Source organism: Armigeres subalbatus, chromosome 3 (genome assembly GCF_024139115.2).
Source record: "Armigeres subalbatus isolate Guangzhou_Male chromosome 3, GZ_Asu_2, whole genome shotgun sequence".
Lineage (NCBI taxonomy): Eukaryota > Metazoa > Arthropoda > Insecta > Diptera > Culicidae > Armigeres > Armigeres subalbatus.
The window spans coordinates 359400135-359417869 of NC_085141.1; the positions used below are offsets into that span (position 1 = coordinate 359400135).

General features: G+C 38.1%; 1 protein-coding gene across 10 annotated transcripts in view; it reads right to left on the reverse strand.

The window, feature by feature from the left end:
* Nucleotides 1-17735, reverse strand: part of LOC134226232 (sodium-dependent neutral amino acid transporter B(0)AT3) — a 161348-nt gene that overhangs the window by 23835 nt on the left and 119778 nt on the right. For 6 of the 10 annotated variants that reach the window (XR_009983422.1, XR_009983423.1, XR_009983428.1 and 3 more), the window contains exons 7-12: nucleotides 14821-15022; nucleotides 14500-14659; nucleotides 14278-14440; nucleotides 14016-14216; nucleotides 2442-2510; nucleotides 1061-1670 (exon numbers count right to left, since the gene is read on the reverse strand). Coding sequence is in view for 3 of the 10 variants with exons in the window: in XM_062706856.1 (XP_062562840.1) it covers nucleotides 2042-2053; nucleotides 2442-2510; nucleotides 14016-14216; nucleotides 14278-14440; nucleotides 14500-14659; nucleotides 14821-15022 (807 nt within the window). In the remaining 7 variants the exon portion in view is untranslated. Of the gene's footprint in view, nucleotides 1-1060; nucleotides 2054-2441; nucleotides 2511-14015; nucleotides 14217-14277; nucleotides 14441-14499; nucleotides 14660-14820; nucleotides 15023-17735 lie in introns of those variants that run through there. The other 4 variants (XR_009983429.1, XM_062706855.1, XM_062706857.1 and 1 more) reach the window with 3 other exon arrangements.

The window sequence follows — 17735 nt, forward strand, 5'->3', positions numbered from 1 at the left end:
GACGTTTGGCATAATTCTGCCTTCTTTCCATCATGAGCGGTTCTTTGGGTCATTTTATGCCTAACGTCCGTTATGCCTAACAAACATATTGCCTAACGTACATAATGCCTATCGTTCTTCTTCTTCTTATTGGCATTACATCCCCACACTGGGACAGAGTCGCCTCGCAGCTTAGTGTTCATTAAGCACTTCCACAGTTATTAACAGCGAGGTTTTTAAGCCAGGTTACCATTTTTGCATTCGTATTTCATGAGGTTAAACACGATGATACTTTAATGCCCAGAAAAGTCGAGAAAATTTCCAACCCGAAAATTACCTAGACTGGGAATTGGACCCAGCCACCCTCAGCATGGTCTTGCTTTGTAGCCGCGTGTTTTACCGCACGGCTAAGGAGGGCCGACAGACAATGGCGGTAACCCTAAATGGTAACTAGCTACTCTGAGTAGATGCAACACTAAAAAGGGGTATACCACAATAGATCAACGTAATGGTCGCAGTGGTTAAAATCCCAACAAAAAAAAAAAAAAAAAAAAGAAAAAAAGAAGGGCCTCATGGCTATCGTACATTATCGTACATTATCCCTACCTTTTTACATATAATATCAATTAAATCAACAACATTCATAATTTACATCACCGTTAATGGATCAGTGGTAGGAATTCCGAAAAGCATAAAAAGAAAGAGGTTGAAATCTTCAAAGCTTTACACATGAACATGATTTGATAAGGAGGGATAACGGAGGTACGATCAACTTTATTGAATATCTGCTAGATGAATTTAATGAAAAATATGGAAAGAAACACGTTACTGTTTTCTCTCTTTATTCATGCATTTTTTTTAAATATTTGAATATATAAAAAAAATACAACAGAACGAAAATTGAATCGAATAATGGCATTAAAGCGAATATTAAACATGCATTCAATAAACGAAACACAATTGTAAAACAAAATATAAGGCACAACTAGGCGGCGTGTTTGCGTGACATTGTGTTCCTAAAAACAGAAACATGCACTACGTTAACGGTAGGTGTCGTCAATGTCGCTAGGGGGGTAGTTACCGTATTGTCAACAAATCGTTATCATCCTTCCTTAAACATAGCACCACTGTGAGGTCCTATTCCTATTTTGCATCAGAATCCTTGGTTTCGGTGTCAATGAACAATGGCTAGGGGTCAAACATGTAAGCTAACTATCACGTGTATGGTATCTCCACGTGCATCGCCACATTTGCTTATGCACGTGATTAATGGAGTTAGTAGTGTTGGAGAATTAGTCGCTCGGGAAACAGTCTCATCCGGATGAAGCATCCAGTAAAGTTTTTAATTTGGAGTTCGAGTATCTGTCGTTGGTTTTCCGGTTGCGACATTCTCATTTGTTATTTAGACGTTAACCATTTCGTATTCGTTAATCCTTAGTTGACTGTTTCGTGCATTCACAAACCTAATTAAGTTTCAATGGGTTGCTACCGTTGTACATGTTTTACTGTTTAATGGCGTTGCTTCGATTGCTGCCGGTGGTTGCAAGGATCGGTTTCAACGCTGACGTTGTCGTTGTCATTCTAGTGGTGGCTGCCGTGATCGCCAACGACGACGGTGGCGGCGCTGCAGTCGTTGAAGTTTTGCTCACCTTTTTATTCACCACCACGCTACTGTTGTCGTCGGTTCTGGTCTATAACTTTCAAATAGGTAATAGTAATAGAGCCATATTGCAGCGTTTACTTATGCACTTTCAACTATTGACGGATGATGGTTCACATACATGTTAACAGAAAGGTTCTGTGTATGATGGAATGAACCTGATGGTCGAATTTTGATTCGCAGATGGCGCTGTACAGTTTGATGCTCGATTTGCTACACATGCATTCAGATGATGATCACGACCAGTGGAAACTTTGCTACATTATTACTACAATGAAGTTCTACATCGTCTATTGATTGATGATGTAGTTCAGGTGAGCTTGAGGAAAGGAGGATGTTTAATCATTTGCGATGATACAAATTTCACCGCATGGAGATAGGAAAATTCAATTATGACACAATTTAAGAGCGTATCTAAGGTTTAGGAAAGTATTGGAAAGCATGGGAGGAGAAATGAGACGAAAATGTCTATTAGTACCCAATCTAGATGAAGAATATGAAGAAATAGCGAGAATGTGAGCTTGATGATTATGAGATGAAGCAAAACGATAGTATTTGATTTTCAGACAAACAAACATAACGATTAGAAAGTTTCACAAAAAATAACTTTATTTAATACATTTATACGAGGTACTAGTGCGGTTATGGTTTGGACCAAGAATGGTGCGATCAAAAACCACTAACTTTGCATTTATGTCTGTTACGTTTGTTTGTCTGATGTAAGTGTATATAGCTAAGATGATGACTGTTATCGAATAAGGTGAATACTAGCGAATAAAAACTACAATGTGGCTCAACTTACATCAAAGTCCCCAATGGTGAAACGCGTTCCTGCCAGTGACTGTTGCGGTGGTAAGTCCGGACTGACCACCTGTTATCGAGCGCATTTTTGCGTTGCGCAGTTGTATGAAAATGTGTGTATTTTTTTTTGTTGACATATATAATAGCAAAGATTGTTGGCGGCACAAAGAACATTTAGTGGATGTTAGAAAAATTGTGACAATCAGCGGCGCGTGTTTCGATAATTTGTTAGTCATTGGAAGAACAAATGTACAAAAAGAGAGAAGAGAACAACGATTTGCAGACTGTTAGTTGCTGTTTTTTATTTGAATATATTGTTTATAATCAATATATGTCAGTTTTTAGTTAAATATGGAAACAGAAAAAAACAACGGAGAAATTAAAATATGAATGAACATAAAAACAAAAAGTTGATAATATATTGCTCTGCTAAGGAATAAAATACAATATGCATGATTTTGATATAATTAACCAGAAGTCACTCGTTAATATTGGGATCCATATGACCGAACACGGATCTCCAAAGTAGATTTTTTATTATTATTGTTTAAACCTTCTTTACTTGATTTCGTATGTATACATAGGTTCATCACTAAAAAGTAGAATAATTTTTCGAGAAGATCGTTTTGGATTTTTGCTTGACTTTTAATTATTAGAGCGTTTGTCCTAACAAAAATTTTCATAAGAAATGTTAATGCTTAGAGAATAGTCAAATTATAACCGAATAACAAAGTTTAGAAATCTTTCGAAAGATAAACTCATCAATTTTGTGGCCATGTGATACTGGTTCCAGGAACAATGGCTTCCACAGGGTCTTAGTTGGTCGTATAAAAGAAGCATAAAAAGCGCTCCATTTATGTCTATCGACAGAAAATTCTTCCTAGATTTTCATAAAACGGGATTGTATGTTCCATGACAGAATTTCTGGTCAAAATAGCCACTTACCTGTGAGGTAGCCCGGCAAACCCGTTTTTACACCAAAATACGCCGTACAACGGCACATTCTGTGGGGTTTGAGTAAGTTACCATCAGCGTGTGGTTATAAAATATTAACTTAGCGTGTCAATCAGTGAGTAGCAAGTCATAACTCAACCTCTTCTAATCAGATCTCCGTGGCGTGCACAATAAATTTTCCAACGGTCTTCCAGACACGCTGTATTTTTTTCTAAACCACAATCCATTTTCCAACGGTTTTACAGACGCGCTTCGTGATTTTGATTTTCCAAATCATAATCCATATTCCAGCGGTCTTCCACATGCGCTTCGTGATTTTCCTAACCACAAACAATTTTCCAGCGGTCTTCCAGACACGCTTTGTGATTTTCCAAACCATAATCCATTTCCAGCGGTCTTCCAGACGCGCTTTGTGATTTTCCAAACCACAATCCATTTTTCAGCGGTCTTCCAGACGCGCTTTGTGGCAATGGAAGCCACCTTGCCTTGTAATATCAAATATTTTAACACATTAGCACATTAAGCACTTGAATTCAACTCACCTTTTGAAATCAGCGTCAGGATCCAAAAAATAACCTGGCAGGATCGCCAAATGGCTGGAGCGAAATTCAATAACACGCCAATGTGCACGCTACGGAGATCTGACAAGAAGGGGTTGAGTCATGGCTTGCTGCTCACTGATTGGCACGCTGAGGTGTTAATTTATAACCACACACGTTTACTCTGGCTTCACCCTTAGAAAGTACTACTGCGGCTTTAGAGATCCAATCTAGAATGCTTGGTATTTCACCACCAGACCGATATTACTTTTACTTATACAATAAGTACCGTCTGCTTATGCTACCATTATCCGTTGGATAATGCATCCACAACACACATCTGGATTTTGCACTCCAGCGCATAGGTATATGGTACAATTGAATCGAAATAATCTCATCAAATTAATCCGTTTCTAAATTTTTTTAAACATTTTCGCATCGAAGCATATTTTGCTCATGACGAGTTTTGCGCCAACCCTTCTATGGGGCTGGCAGCACCATCTCAGAATCGAATGAAACTTGGTGGGCATGAAGATATGGTATTTCTAAGCCACTCTGCATACTTAGTTTTTCAAAAATTGTCAAGAGTAACATTTGATAAGGGCCTAATTTTTTCTCATTGATTTTTAAAAAATCGATGTAACTCTAAAATGACAAGACCTACAAAAAAGTGTTGTATGGCGGACTGTCGTGAAATTCCCTGAAGTTTTTTGGAAAAATATCCAAAAAATAAAAAAAAGATTTCTACACTGAAAAAAATTAGTTTTAAAAATTAAAATCGATATTACAAAAAAACCTCATCTCAGAAATCGATGAAATTTTTTCTGCAGATAGGTATTTCAATTATCTAACTTTTCTGGGAATAATGTTTCTGTGACATATTTAAGGAAAAAAAGTTTTTCTAACAAAAACTTTTTCCATGTCCATATTGAGTGAAAATTTATCAGCGTGTTTTATGCCTACAGCGCCAAATATAGGTTCAGCAGCCTATCATAAACCAACGACACATTTTGGACGTATAAAAATTTGTTTAGGAAGCAATTTAGCATAATCTAACATATTTGTGGACCAACATTTGAAAATGGTTTACATTTTCTTTGACTTTTTGTATCGAAGTAGTTTAAAAACAATTGAGTTTACAAAAAAACAAATAATTGCTTTGAAAACGGGCAAATGTTGCCGAAACGAAATTGAAGTGATATTTAATTGTAATACAGGTCGGACTCGATTATCCGGAGTATCGATTTTATTTTCACTCCGGATAATCGAATCACCACAAAAAAAAATCAAATAACAAAAAACTTATGTTTTATTTTATTTGCAGTGGTGTAGTCAGAATTTATTGGAGAAAAACATTGATTAATCTACCTAGCGGTATCGTTGACTTTCTGGTGTAACATGGAAAAATAGTATTTTTGCCAAAACTTTTAGTCTATAGTCCGATTCAGTCTTGATGCATTGCAACTTGATGGTTGAGAATAGGTGCCAATAAAATAGCTAGACTATTTTTTTTATTCAAAAAATAGTATGTTTGCCTTTATTTCTTTTGAGTCAATTGTCCAATAAATGAAATTATCAATACAAAACAATATGCTTCAATAGGAAACAGGATTTCCCATTAAATGCAACCAGTTGGAAGCAAATAACACAGACATCACCTCAATTCTCCGATCATAGATGGTCGGTATGTAATACTATGCATCTTAAAATTATCTGAATGTTAAAAATTTAAAGATAATTTGGGAAATTTCCTCTGAAAGCTAGAAGGGGTCGCCGTGGTCACTACTAACAATTTAGTTTTGCTGAAGTTGTTAACTGAATTTAAACTCTGCTTACCTAAATGAACATCCATGAATCACATAAGTGTGACAATCCATACACAATTTTAAAATGATTGATATAAAAAGTTTGAAGGAGGGTTGGAGGAGAAGGTTGAAAATTGTCGATTTTGCAACATCGCACGAAAAAGACCCTTGCGAAGCGATAATAGCCACCATTAATGGGTGGATCTCTCAAACGAATGGCAAAACGAGCTAGTCTTGCCGAAGATTATGGAAATACTATTAAGACTCCTCGGGAGTTGTACGAATGGGCAGTTACAAAATCAGACAAAAATTTATCTATAAATTACATTTCTATTATATCTGGTATGAGCAATACTCAACAATGGGAGAAGAGTTTGATGAACTATTCAAAAAAGCAAAAACTATAACTGGCACACAAAAGTTTCATTATTTTATACCAATCGCTCATAATAAAATCCTGGCTAAAAAATATTCTTACTCAGATGAAGACCCAAATGTCTTTAAATTGTTCGAGTAAATTTACAAATTGATGAGTATTTTTTTTTTGCTAAACCAATTTTAATCTTTACATTCATTGATTTATTTTCTCGGTGAACGCTCTTTTATGTTTCAGATTTTACAGTCAAATTTACAATAGTCCATCAAACATCACAATTTTGTAAATCTGGTCATTTGTGTGTAACATTGATATAAGAAATCTAGGAAAATATACGCCCTTTTCAAATGTCGATCCAAATTAATGTTAAAAATTGCTTCCTAAACAAATATGTATACTTCCAAAATGTGTCGTTGGTTGACCTAGGTAAATAAAGTTGGCAAATAAGATTAGATTAGGTGTCTAGCGTAGTGTAAATAGTTTATGCTGCGATTGTTTTCTTCAAGTCGAGTCAAGTACAAGACACTGAAGACGACCACACAGTTGTGGTCGAAATACGTATCTGCAAAGATAACGAAAATTAACTGGTGGAATTAAACGGACAGTACTTAATTCGTCTTAGACGGTTGAATACATTCCACTAAAAGAGCTATATATATATTTTCTAATTTTTTTCAGTGTAGAAATCGGTTTTTTATTTTTGGATATTTTTCCAAAAAACTTCAGGGAATTTCACGACACTTTTTTGTAGGTCTTGTCATTTTAGAGTTACATCGATTTTTTAAAAATCAAAGAAAAAAAATTAGGCCCTCATCAAATGTTACTGTTGACAATTTTTGAAAAACTAAGTATGCAGAGTGGCTTAGAAATACCATATCTTTATGTCCACCAAGTTTCATTTGATTCTGAGATGGTGCTGCCAACCGCTGGTCGAGTTGGCGCGAAATTCGTCTCATATGCAACTGGTCATTTTGAAACTGAAACCCATCTCCATATTCAAACTGTATTGTCCGTAAAATACATATTTTGAGTAACAATTAACGACTTAACGAATTAACTTGAGATCACTAAAACTTTTTTTTTTCACCTATAGACAGCTAAATGAAGACATCTTAACTTTGAGGATACAAACAAAAAAGATTCAAAAATTAAAAGCAACCAGCGCATAGCTTGCTGCGATCCTCTAAAAGGAACTTTTTTGTTCACGAGCATGAGCATGAGCAGGATGACCGTACAATTCGTAGTTGCTACTCCGTGATTGACTAGAACCTGCGAAATTGCACAGGGAACCAATTGAATGGAGCTTGGGATTTAGCTATCATTCTCAATGTACAAATTTCGGAAATTCATTGCATTTTACTAAGTCAATAACGGCGCCGGCCACGTCCTTACGGTCATCAAGGAAAGGAAGGATTATTAGTTCGACTCTCGTTGTTACTAGAGACCGAGTATACCTCTGCATCTCCACGATCGGCTCAGGATAAGATATTGTGTTAGTAAGAAGGGACATATTATTTGGATTCACTTTGATAAGGATGGGAATATTTGAATGATAATTAGAAGTACTAGAGCAATTGGATAGTGTCAAAGTGAATTCTAATGAGATTTTTTTTACAATTAGAATTTGAATGCTATTGGATTCTTCTACCAGGTACACGTCTACCACACCACCGCTACCCGATAACAGGCCTCATACACTCGTATCTGTATGAGGCCTGGTCGAAAACAGCGGCCGTATATAGCATCCGTATACATCAGGTATATATGAAAACAAATATATTTTTACATTTTATTTACTGCTACTAAGTGACAGACAGCTTGTTATAGCAATATATTTAGAATCCTGCTTGCTAGCAATGAGAATTTTGATTTGCAAAGAAGACTTAGCTATAATGATTGACGAACTTATCTAATATGAAATGGGAATGGGCCAGGGATAGAACCCTTGATCGCCTGCTTATGAGGCAGTAGTAGTGGCACAAGGCCACCAAGCTTCCTTCCTCTAAAAGGAACATTTCTGTTCTTTACTCTAAAGTATGTAGTACGGAGGCCTTCTTTTCATGATTTTCCATCAAATATTTATGCGCTTGGAATCGATTGTCGACTACATTTGGTCACACCTTGTGAAGTGCCCCCAGAAAATCTGTAGAAGGGAACACTTCCGTTTTTACACAAAAAGATGACGTGCGGTAGCTTTTTCTTCATGATTTATTCTTCTTATTGGTCTAGACCGGCACCGGGAATCGAACCCAGCCACCCTCAGCATGGTCTTGCTTTATAGCTGCGCATCTTACCGCTATTATTATTATTAATATTATTATTTTTTGATGGTTATGATGGTTATGTATTTAAAATTGATTTGCAACCTAATTGGCCACTTCTGGGAACTAGATTTATGTGGCAATAACGACATGGTGATCTCATCGACCATTGCATAAAGTCACGTGGGTCTATCGTGAAAGACATACTTAAATATAAATCGACTATATTTGCATCGGCCGAAAATAATGTTTGAAACAAACGCAGTGCTGACATCGCGTGTGATCATCACCTTCTATTGGGCGACATCCGATTACGCATTGCTAGGATCCAGCGGTGCGATTCAACACACGCTAACTAGAAGATCCAGCTGTGAAGAGATCTTTTGATGAAGAACTTGGAATTCGGGCAGTGGATGTTCCGGAAGGTGGCAGCGTAGAAGATCAGTGCACGGTCATCAAAAATGCTTTTATCGAAACAAGCGAGAACAACCTGGGTGAGCTGCGCACTCAACGGAAAGAGTGGATTATAGCAGCAAACTGGCGGAAGATTGAGGAGCGTAGAGAAGCAAAGACCGATAGTGCAGGCAAGAACCATAGCAGCCAAATACGAGTGCCGTCAACGGTATTTGATTCTAGAGAAGGAAGTTAAACGTTGCTGTAGACGGGATAAGCGAGTGAGGGTGGATTTCCTGGCCGACGAAGGGGAGAAAGCTACAATAAATGGGGATAATCCGTTTCCAAAGGATGAATCCGATGCCAGTGAAAGGCGCAATCTGATATGCAAACGGCGTGTCTCCACCATCAACGTTAACAAGATCAAATCGTTGGATGTAAGCACGAACAACCCCTCTGTGGTCATGTACTTCTTCTAAAATTCCGATCCCTAGATTAGGCTAGTTCGCCAACTGGCTGGCTGAGACCCACTACTACGTTATCTCGATCCCTCGGACTTCCTCACTCGAATCGTCTTGACTCCCTCCGGCATCGAGGGTGGTCCACCAGTTCCGGAGAAGGAAACTTCCGCACATGGTGCCCCGGCTATCGCAGAGGATGCTTTCACGCATAGCGCTGACTTCGCCTTCGGGTTGCAGAGGTGGTCCGGCGGTTCCGGTACTGGATAACGTCCGCGCTGGCGGTGCCCTACATACTCGAAGCGTTTTCTTCTTCTTTCTTCAGCAGGTTGGCTGTTCGAGTGCCGAGGTCGGTCCGACGATTCCGGATGGCAGAAGACTTCCGGTTCACCGACGACCCGAGGCCAAATACTGATGACTGCGCTGGATTTTCCTCCAAACCGACGCTCATTTGCTGGTCCCTTCTCCATCTACGACAGTATTTACGTCACGACTCTGCTTACCGCATTCCACGTACCTTCATCGTGACACATTCGCTCTGCGATGTTGTCCGTCTTTTAGTAGTCAGGGACCCGCATACCGTGCAGCGCTGCAGCGATGGCCTACCAGCTGAAACTGTTAAAAGCGTCGAAAAAAATGATTGCCGCACCTCTTCTTCTTGAACACTCTCTCTGCAACTTCAGTGACCGTCCTGATTGCAACCACCGTCGATCTGCCTTTTCGTAATCTGAACCAGAGCGTTAGTGAATAAAGCTTCCAATGAATGATTAAATTTGTTAACGATTACCTATCCTGATTAAATGTTGACACAATATGTGTATGATTAATGATTAACGATCGAAATGATTAATGATTATGAATAATCAAATTGAATGATTTGCATAGTGATCAATAAGCAAGTAACCTTTCTTCCAAATTGGGCTATTAAAAGGTAAAACAAAATATGATTATGATCAAAGATTAATGAATAAAAGCGATGTATGCAATGATTAAAATTTATGATTAATGAATAAACTCAAAACAATTATGAATATGATTAGTGATTAATGATTAAATGTAAAGTTCTATGGTTAACGATTAGTGAATAATGATTAAATTGTATTTTGGTATGATTATAATTAATGAATAATGATTAAATAACCCATTATTCATTAATCATGATTACATCTTCGATTAATCACTAATGCTCTGATCTGAACCGCTTTTCCGATAAGTCCTCCGTGAACTGCGTCAGACAGTATCGCAGTTTTTAGAGCCACGTTTGAAATTCCATCCGGCCCTGGAGGTTTCTTCAGGGGTCCGCGACGTTAGGCATAAGTGCGTTCGGAATAATGGACGTTAGGCATAATGTACATTAGGTATAATGGAAGTTTGGCATAATTCTGCCTTCTGTATGTCATGGGCTGTTCTTTGTTCATTTTATGCCTAACGTCCATTATGCCAAATGTACTTATGCCTAACGGGGTATACCCTTCGAAAGTGCGTTCGAACGTAACCATCGTAATTAGGTTTTCGGAATAATGTGTAAAGGAGAAGGAGCCATATGCTGTTGTGCCTTGATCTTTCAGTTTTTGAATATGCCAAGCAACTTTATGCTTCTTTAAAATTGGATAGAAAATTATTCTTCTAAATTGGTGACATATGGTCTATTCGGGCAAATGGTCTTTTTGGAAGTTTGATCTTTTCAGACGATTGCACTATGGTCCAGGATACAGATTTACGTGGGAAGATGCATTTTACGCCTAAACTATATTTTTTAGAAAAAAGTTTTGTTCTACAAAATTGTTCGAAATAGTAAGGCCATCATTATGGTGCTACCCTGGGTACTGCGGATAGAGCCGCTTTTCTGCGCTCAAGCGAGCAGAGGGATATTTTGAAATCACTCCCATAAACAAAATTATTTTGCAGTTACTTGGCTGTCAAACATTTCCCGCTCTTCGAATTTCTCTTTCCACGCTGCATGAGAGCGCACAAATACGCTAGACTCTACATGACTTTACGATTGTTTACATACATTCATGCTCCAATCTGCTGCTGAATCTCGTGAAATTTCGTAACGAGTGCTTTTTAGTTGCATTCCCACTAATTTTTCACTCGAAATATAAAGTGAGAATATTTGTTACAAAGAAAACAAAACTCAGACAAAGTTTATTTTTATTTTTTTCCTAAAATAATAACAATACTTCTCAATATTAGATCAGAAACGAACATAACCACAATCTTCAATGTTTGGCTCCGGCACAATAGAAAATTTTGGCTTCAGTTTGACAACCAAATCGATTCTATCCGCACCACCCAGGCGCTACCAAAAAAAAAAAAAAATATAGTGGCCCATCATATGAAAAAAAATGATTTTTTTTTTATTTCTCGGAATACTGACATGTTATGTTCTACAAAATTGTAGCGCAGCTTATTCCAAGAAATCAATCTTAAGCTCAATTGCTTAGAGCAATTTTAGTTACCAGGATAAGGGTGTCCCTCATAAAACAATACTTATGATCTGCTCATTTCAGTTTTTTTCACGAATGTCACATTTTGAAGACTTTTGTAGCTTTTCAAAACGCGTGGTTTGCTATAATAACATCGTCTTTATATCGAGTTATACCAATTTACTTTAAAAACATGATTTTTGTACAATTGGTAAAACTTTAAATAAAAAAATAACATATCTCCAATTTTTTGACATAATGAAGAATATGAATTGCTCTTTCAAATGCCGTATAAACATATTTTTTTTGGTCTGCCCTAACCGGAGATATCAACTTTTAAAAAAAAAATGTAATTTTGACATAAAAACGATTATAACCTTTGATCGGAAAAATATATTGAATATATTTACCCACCAAAAGTTGCATTTCTTTGAACTCTAACCCGAAGTCACCCGAAGACGACTTTTTCGAGAAATCTGAAACAAAAAAAGTAGATCAAAAATACTGTTTTTGGGGTACACCCCAATCCAATTTGGTAAAAATGCTCTAAATCAGCCAAAAAAGAGCTACAGAAAAAGCTTCTTTAGCAAAATTTCTTGGAATAAGCTGCGCTACAACTTTGTATTCCATGTCAGTATTCCGAGAAATAAAAAAAAAATATTTTCAATTTTTTTATATGATGGGCCACCTTTTTTCATTCTCTTCATGGGCACCATAATGATGGCCTCACTATTTCGAACAATTTTGTAGAATAACACTTTTTTCTTAAAATATAGTTTTGATGTAAAATGCATCTTTCCGCGTAAATCTGTATCCTGGACCATAGTTGGTTGGAATGGAGTTCCGGCGACTGATTTTTCAATCATTTGATGATACGAAATATATCAAACGGAAGTCACCAGTACAATTTCTGTCGCAAAAGGTAAGGATACAAATCGTTGAAAATTCCTGCAGAAGAATGAATTAGGCACGGTTAGACGGATACTAAAGTAGCAGCTGTGTAAATCTTGGGTACATTCTCCGCAAATTAACCTCTAGTGGAAATACTGTGCATTTATCAAAACTATGGTATATTAATAAAAAGACTTTTTTTTCTTGATGGCACCTTGGAACGGTTAAATTTTCTTTTGTGGAGGTGTCTTTTTCTTGCGTTTCCTGGATTCTACATTTTTTAAATTGAAGAACCTAATGAGTGAAATCAGCAGTAATTTAGTTTCATTCCAAATTTTCGACCACTATTTGAATCTGGAGCAAAATAGAACAAACTCGCTGGTTTCCCCAGCAGTGTTCTATTCATGGTTTTTCAAATTTTCAATTAAATGAAATCATTATGTTGCTGCCAAGAAAGGCGCCGTAATTGCAAAGTGGATTGATCCACAGATAAAATAATGCATTCATACACCAAAACAATTGAAAAATATTTGAATCTCGTGATTTATTAGTGGTTCAAATCTGCAAAAATAGAACTGAGCGTTATATCAGTTTTATTTTTTTTTACAGTTGACTGGTAGGAATAAAAAATGATTCTAGAACAGCTGCTGGGAAAATTAATGTTTCAGATTAATATTCAAATTGACAGCCCCGAACGATTTGAGTTACTGTTGATTTTATTCTTAGTTTAGTACATAAGTTGTTTCTTTACGAATTGTAGCAGTTTACACCATGTTGCGGAAGATTTATATTGACTTATAGTATAAGTGATTTTTGTCTTTCTCGTACACTAAACATTAGTAAAGACTATAAGATGATATTAATAACATAATAATCTGAAACCTCAAAACTACAACAATTAAATCGAGAAATTGGTACAATAACAATGTTCAACAATCTTTTTCCCAAACGTCTGATCAAAAGTAATTCATTTGTGCTGATTTTGAAAAGATAGGTTTTCAGTGGAATCATATTGTATACAGTTATCTTCCCATAATGCCTATTTCGAAAGTAATTTTAGATTCTCATCGAAATTAAATAAAGCATCAATAAATCACCGCAACAATGCCACCTCATCCGAAGAGATCATAAAAATAACCCCACGCATGATTGACCCCGAGCGAAAATTGACAATATAATCCCGAATCGAAATATATAGAAAGCAAAATATATGTATGAACCAAACAGAACGAAAACAGCTTTCAGACGAAATCATCCAAACAAATCGTAACAAGTAAAAGAAACTAATGTTCGTTTGTGTGTAAGTATGACGTTGTAATAATCTCTCGCTTCTTGGTAATGTTTGCCTCCTAGCCGTGGAAGGAAGAAATCCTCACCAGGAGCGAATCGAATTTAGCAGCTGTCTTTTTTGCCCGCTCTGGCATAATGTCGCATAGCGATAAAATCTTATTTGTCACACGTCTACTCACATCATCCTCGTCAATCATCTCCTTGGTGGAGGCCGTCGTCTCGTTACGTCGGATCGAACCCTGGTGGATGTCAAGGTCCACCTTGAGGATCTGGAACCGTCGCAGCAGGAACACCAGCGGCATCGGAAGCACCGAAGCAACGATCATGGCCAGCGCAATGCCCATCACCCAGTCCGGGTAGGATTTGTTCTCGGTGATACCCTGTGGGCGGCGAGGAAAGTTTGATAAATTGACTTGTATTAATTAATTATACACCCCTTACCAGTTCACCGTTCCACGCTGAGTAGGTGGGACTTCTTAGTATCATACTCAGAATCGATGAAAGAAGTATTCCGAACATGATGACGGGCCCTATATACCTCCAGGTCATCTGCCAGTAGGGACCGGGTCGGATTCCAGTCATTTGATAGATGTCTTCCGTGAATCTGCGAAATGAAAAATGCACGTCAATAGCCGCTCAAATTGTGGCACCAGTCAGTCTCACTTCTTGTGTCCGTAGATGTAGATAACAGCGATGGTTTCCATGAGGGCCACCACGACTAGACCAATCGTTCCGGCGAACGAATCGAACATCTTGAGCCAATATTCTCCCGCTCCGGTCGTGAAAATTAATCCCACCGTGAAGCAGAATATACACACAACTCCTATTTTCGGCATGGTGAAAAAAGCGACAAAATAAACAGAAGGAATATTATACGCAGATCACTGATGTTAATCCCCACTTGTCCTTGCCGCTTCTGATCATCCGCTATACAGAGTATGACGTATTTTTTCTGTATTTTTTATTTGATTCCCATATACCTACCAGTGACGTAAGGTTTTCTAATCCGCTTAAAAATGTCGATGTCGAATATCGTGCACAGCATGCCCTCGAGGATGCCGATTTGCGAACCCAGTCCTAGCGAAAGGAGCATCGTGAAGAACAGGACGGCCCAGAATGGAGCACCGGGCAGCTGGACGATGGCCTGCGTGAACACGATGAAGGCGAGACCTGTTCCCTCGGCGGCCTGTAAGTGCGGTGGAATAGGTTCGTTAGCTACTACGTAAATTTGGCTGCCTAATGAGGTTAATTGGTAGGCTCAGGTGTCATAGTTTAGGATAAGGCGATGTATTTCGTTATTTGATACATAATATATTGTTTTATCTTCAATTTCAACTGAAAGCAGTCGGCGCTTGTGTATATACCCGAAACTGATCTTGGATTAATTAAGTTTATTTGTTTGGGGTAAGATATACTTGCGGTTCACTTAAGAATGAGCCAGGCAAATTTCTATGTTCCAGAACGTCAACGTATACAAATCTACATTGCACTGTATATGGACAAAATCACCCGTTGGAAACATGTTTCAATTTTCCCACGTTTGATTTTATTATCAGTAGAGATTTGTATAACATTTCACCGAAAACTGTTTCGCGGAATTCAGTTTCGCGGTTGAACATTTTGCGGAATGACATTTGGCGGTTTGAAACTTTTCGCGGTACGACATTTGGCGGTTTGTACCTTTTCGCGGAATTACTTTTGGCGGAATGTACCATTTCGCGGAATACACCATTTCGCGGAATATTAATCATATGAATATAATAATATAACACGGAAGCACAAAGGTTGATGACCAACTGGTTGGTTGCCGAAAAGTGTGCTCAATCAAAAAGATTTATAATTCCCAATGTTAAAGTAACCGAAAAGCTCTTGGAGCTCAGCAAGAGAGCTCTTTGCACCTTCACTGGCCTAATAACCGGACACTGCCCGAGCAGATATCACTTGAAAAATATTGGCCAGATTCAGAATGATATCTGTCGTTTCTGTTACATGGAACGTGAAACCTCGGAACATCTGCTTTGCAGTTGCGATGCATTGTACAAGGGTAGATCTAAATTTCTAAATAGTGGTTTTATGCAACCAGGAGATATTTGGACTGCAAATCCTGGAAAGGTAGTGGGTTTTATTAACTCAATTATACCGGACTGGGAAAAGACGCGTCTTAGGTTGTTTACTTGACAGATGGTGATCAACCTACAAGATGCGAATACATAGTTAAGAGTAATCAGGGGTATACCACAAAAGTTCAACTCAATGGACGCAGTGGTTCTACGCCCCAACAAAAAAAAAACACGTTATATTATAGTAATAATATAATTTAACACGAGATTAACATGTTGAAACTTTTATAAAAGCCAAAAAAAAAATTTCGATAAGTTTCCTAGACCGGGCCAAAAGTTGAACCCAGCCTCCTTCAGCATAGTCTTGCTTGGCAGTCATGCATCTTCCCGCACGGCTAAGGAACGCCACCCAGAATATTTAGAAGTAGTTTCAATTGCCCCTTAAACCGGGTAGATACATCAATTTAAAGAACGTTACCCCTCGTTTCACCTTATACCGGGCAGACGCGTTCATTTAAAGAAGGCATTATCAACTCCTTTCGCCTTATACCGGGCAGATGCATCCATTTAAAGAAGGCATTACCCCTCCTTTAGCCTTATACCAGACAGACGCATTCTTTTAGAGAAGGCATTATCAACTCCTTTCGCCTTATACCGAGCAGATGCATCCATTAGTCGTTACCCCTGTCTTCGCCTTATACCGGGCAGACGCGTTCTTTTAAAGAAGGCATTATCAACTCCTTTCGCCTTATACCAGGCAGATGCATCCATTTAAAGAAGGCGTTACCCCTCTCTTTGCATTATTCCGGGCAGACGCATTCTTTTGAAGAAGGCATTATCAACTCCTTTCGCCTTATACCGAGCAGATGCATCCATTAGTCGTTACCCCTGTCTTCGTCTTATACCGGGCAGACGCGTTCTTTTAAAGAAGGCATTATCAACTCCTTTCGCCTTATACCAGGCAGATGCATCCATTTAAAGAAGGCGTTACCCCTCCCTTCGCTTTATACCGGGCAGACGCGTTCTTTTCGAGAAGGCATTATCAACTCCTTTCGCCTTATACCAATCAGATGCATCCATTTAAAGAAGACGTTACCCCTGTCTTCGCCTTATACCGGGCAGATGCATCCATTTGAAGAAGGCGTTACCCCTTAAAAATGAGTACAATATCGGGTTCGGGTCGGGTGCGGGTTTGTGAGACAAAAAATCGGGTCCGCGTCGGGTACGGGATTAAGAAATAAAGTACTGAAAATTATTTTATTCAGTTTTGTTCATTGTGAGGCTAGTTCGTTGTTTGGGCTTACATTTTTTTCAATTTAAAGAGAACCAGGAAATATCTAGTTCAATTAAGCAGAAATCGGTATATATCTGAATGATAATTATTCTAACTGCATTCCGCCAAATGGTATTCCGCGGAATGATTTTCGGTGAAAAGGTACATTCCGCGAAATGACTTTCGGAAAAAAGGTGCATTCCGCGAAATGTGTTTCGGAGAGTTCGGAGAGAATGTCGTAGCGCGAAAAAAAATTCCGCGAAATGGTTTTCGGCGAAATAGTATACAACCTCAGTAGAGATCGTTTGAAAAATAGTATAAGGCAATTATTATACATAGTTGTAAGATTACCGGTCTGTGAAGTTTAATTCAAGCAAAGGATGGTGTAAAAAGTAATAGTAATAAAAATATATGATTATCTAACTACATAGATGGGATAGTTTTAATATACGGGGGATATGCGGGATATACGGGGGAGCGTTTTGCGAAGTCCGAAGTACCACCATCGGGGGTGACAATGGGTCTGATGCCTCTCCGAACTTCTCTGCTGGTATCGTTATTGGAGG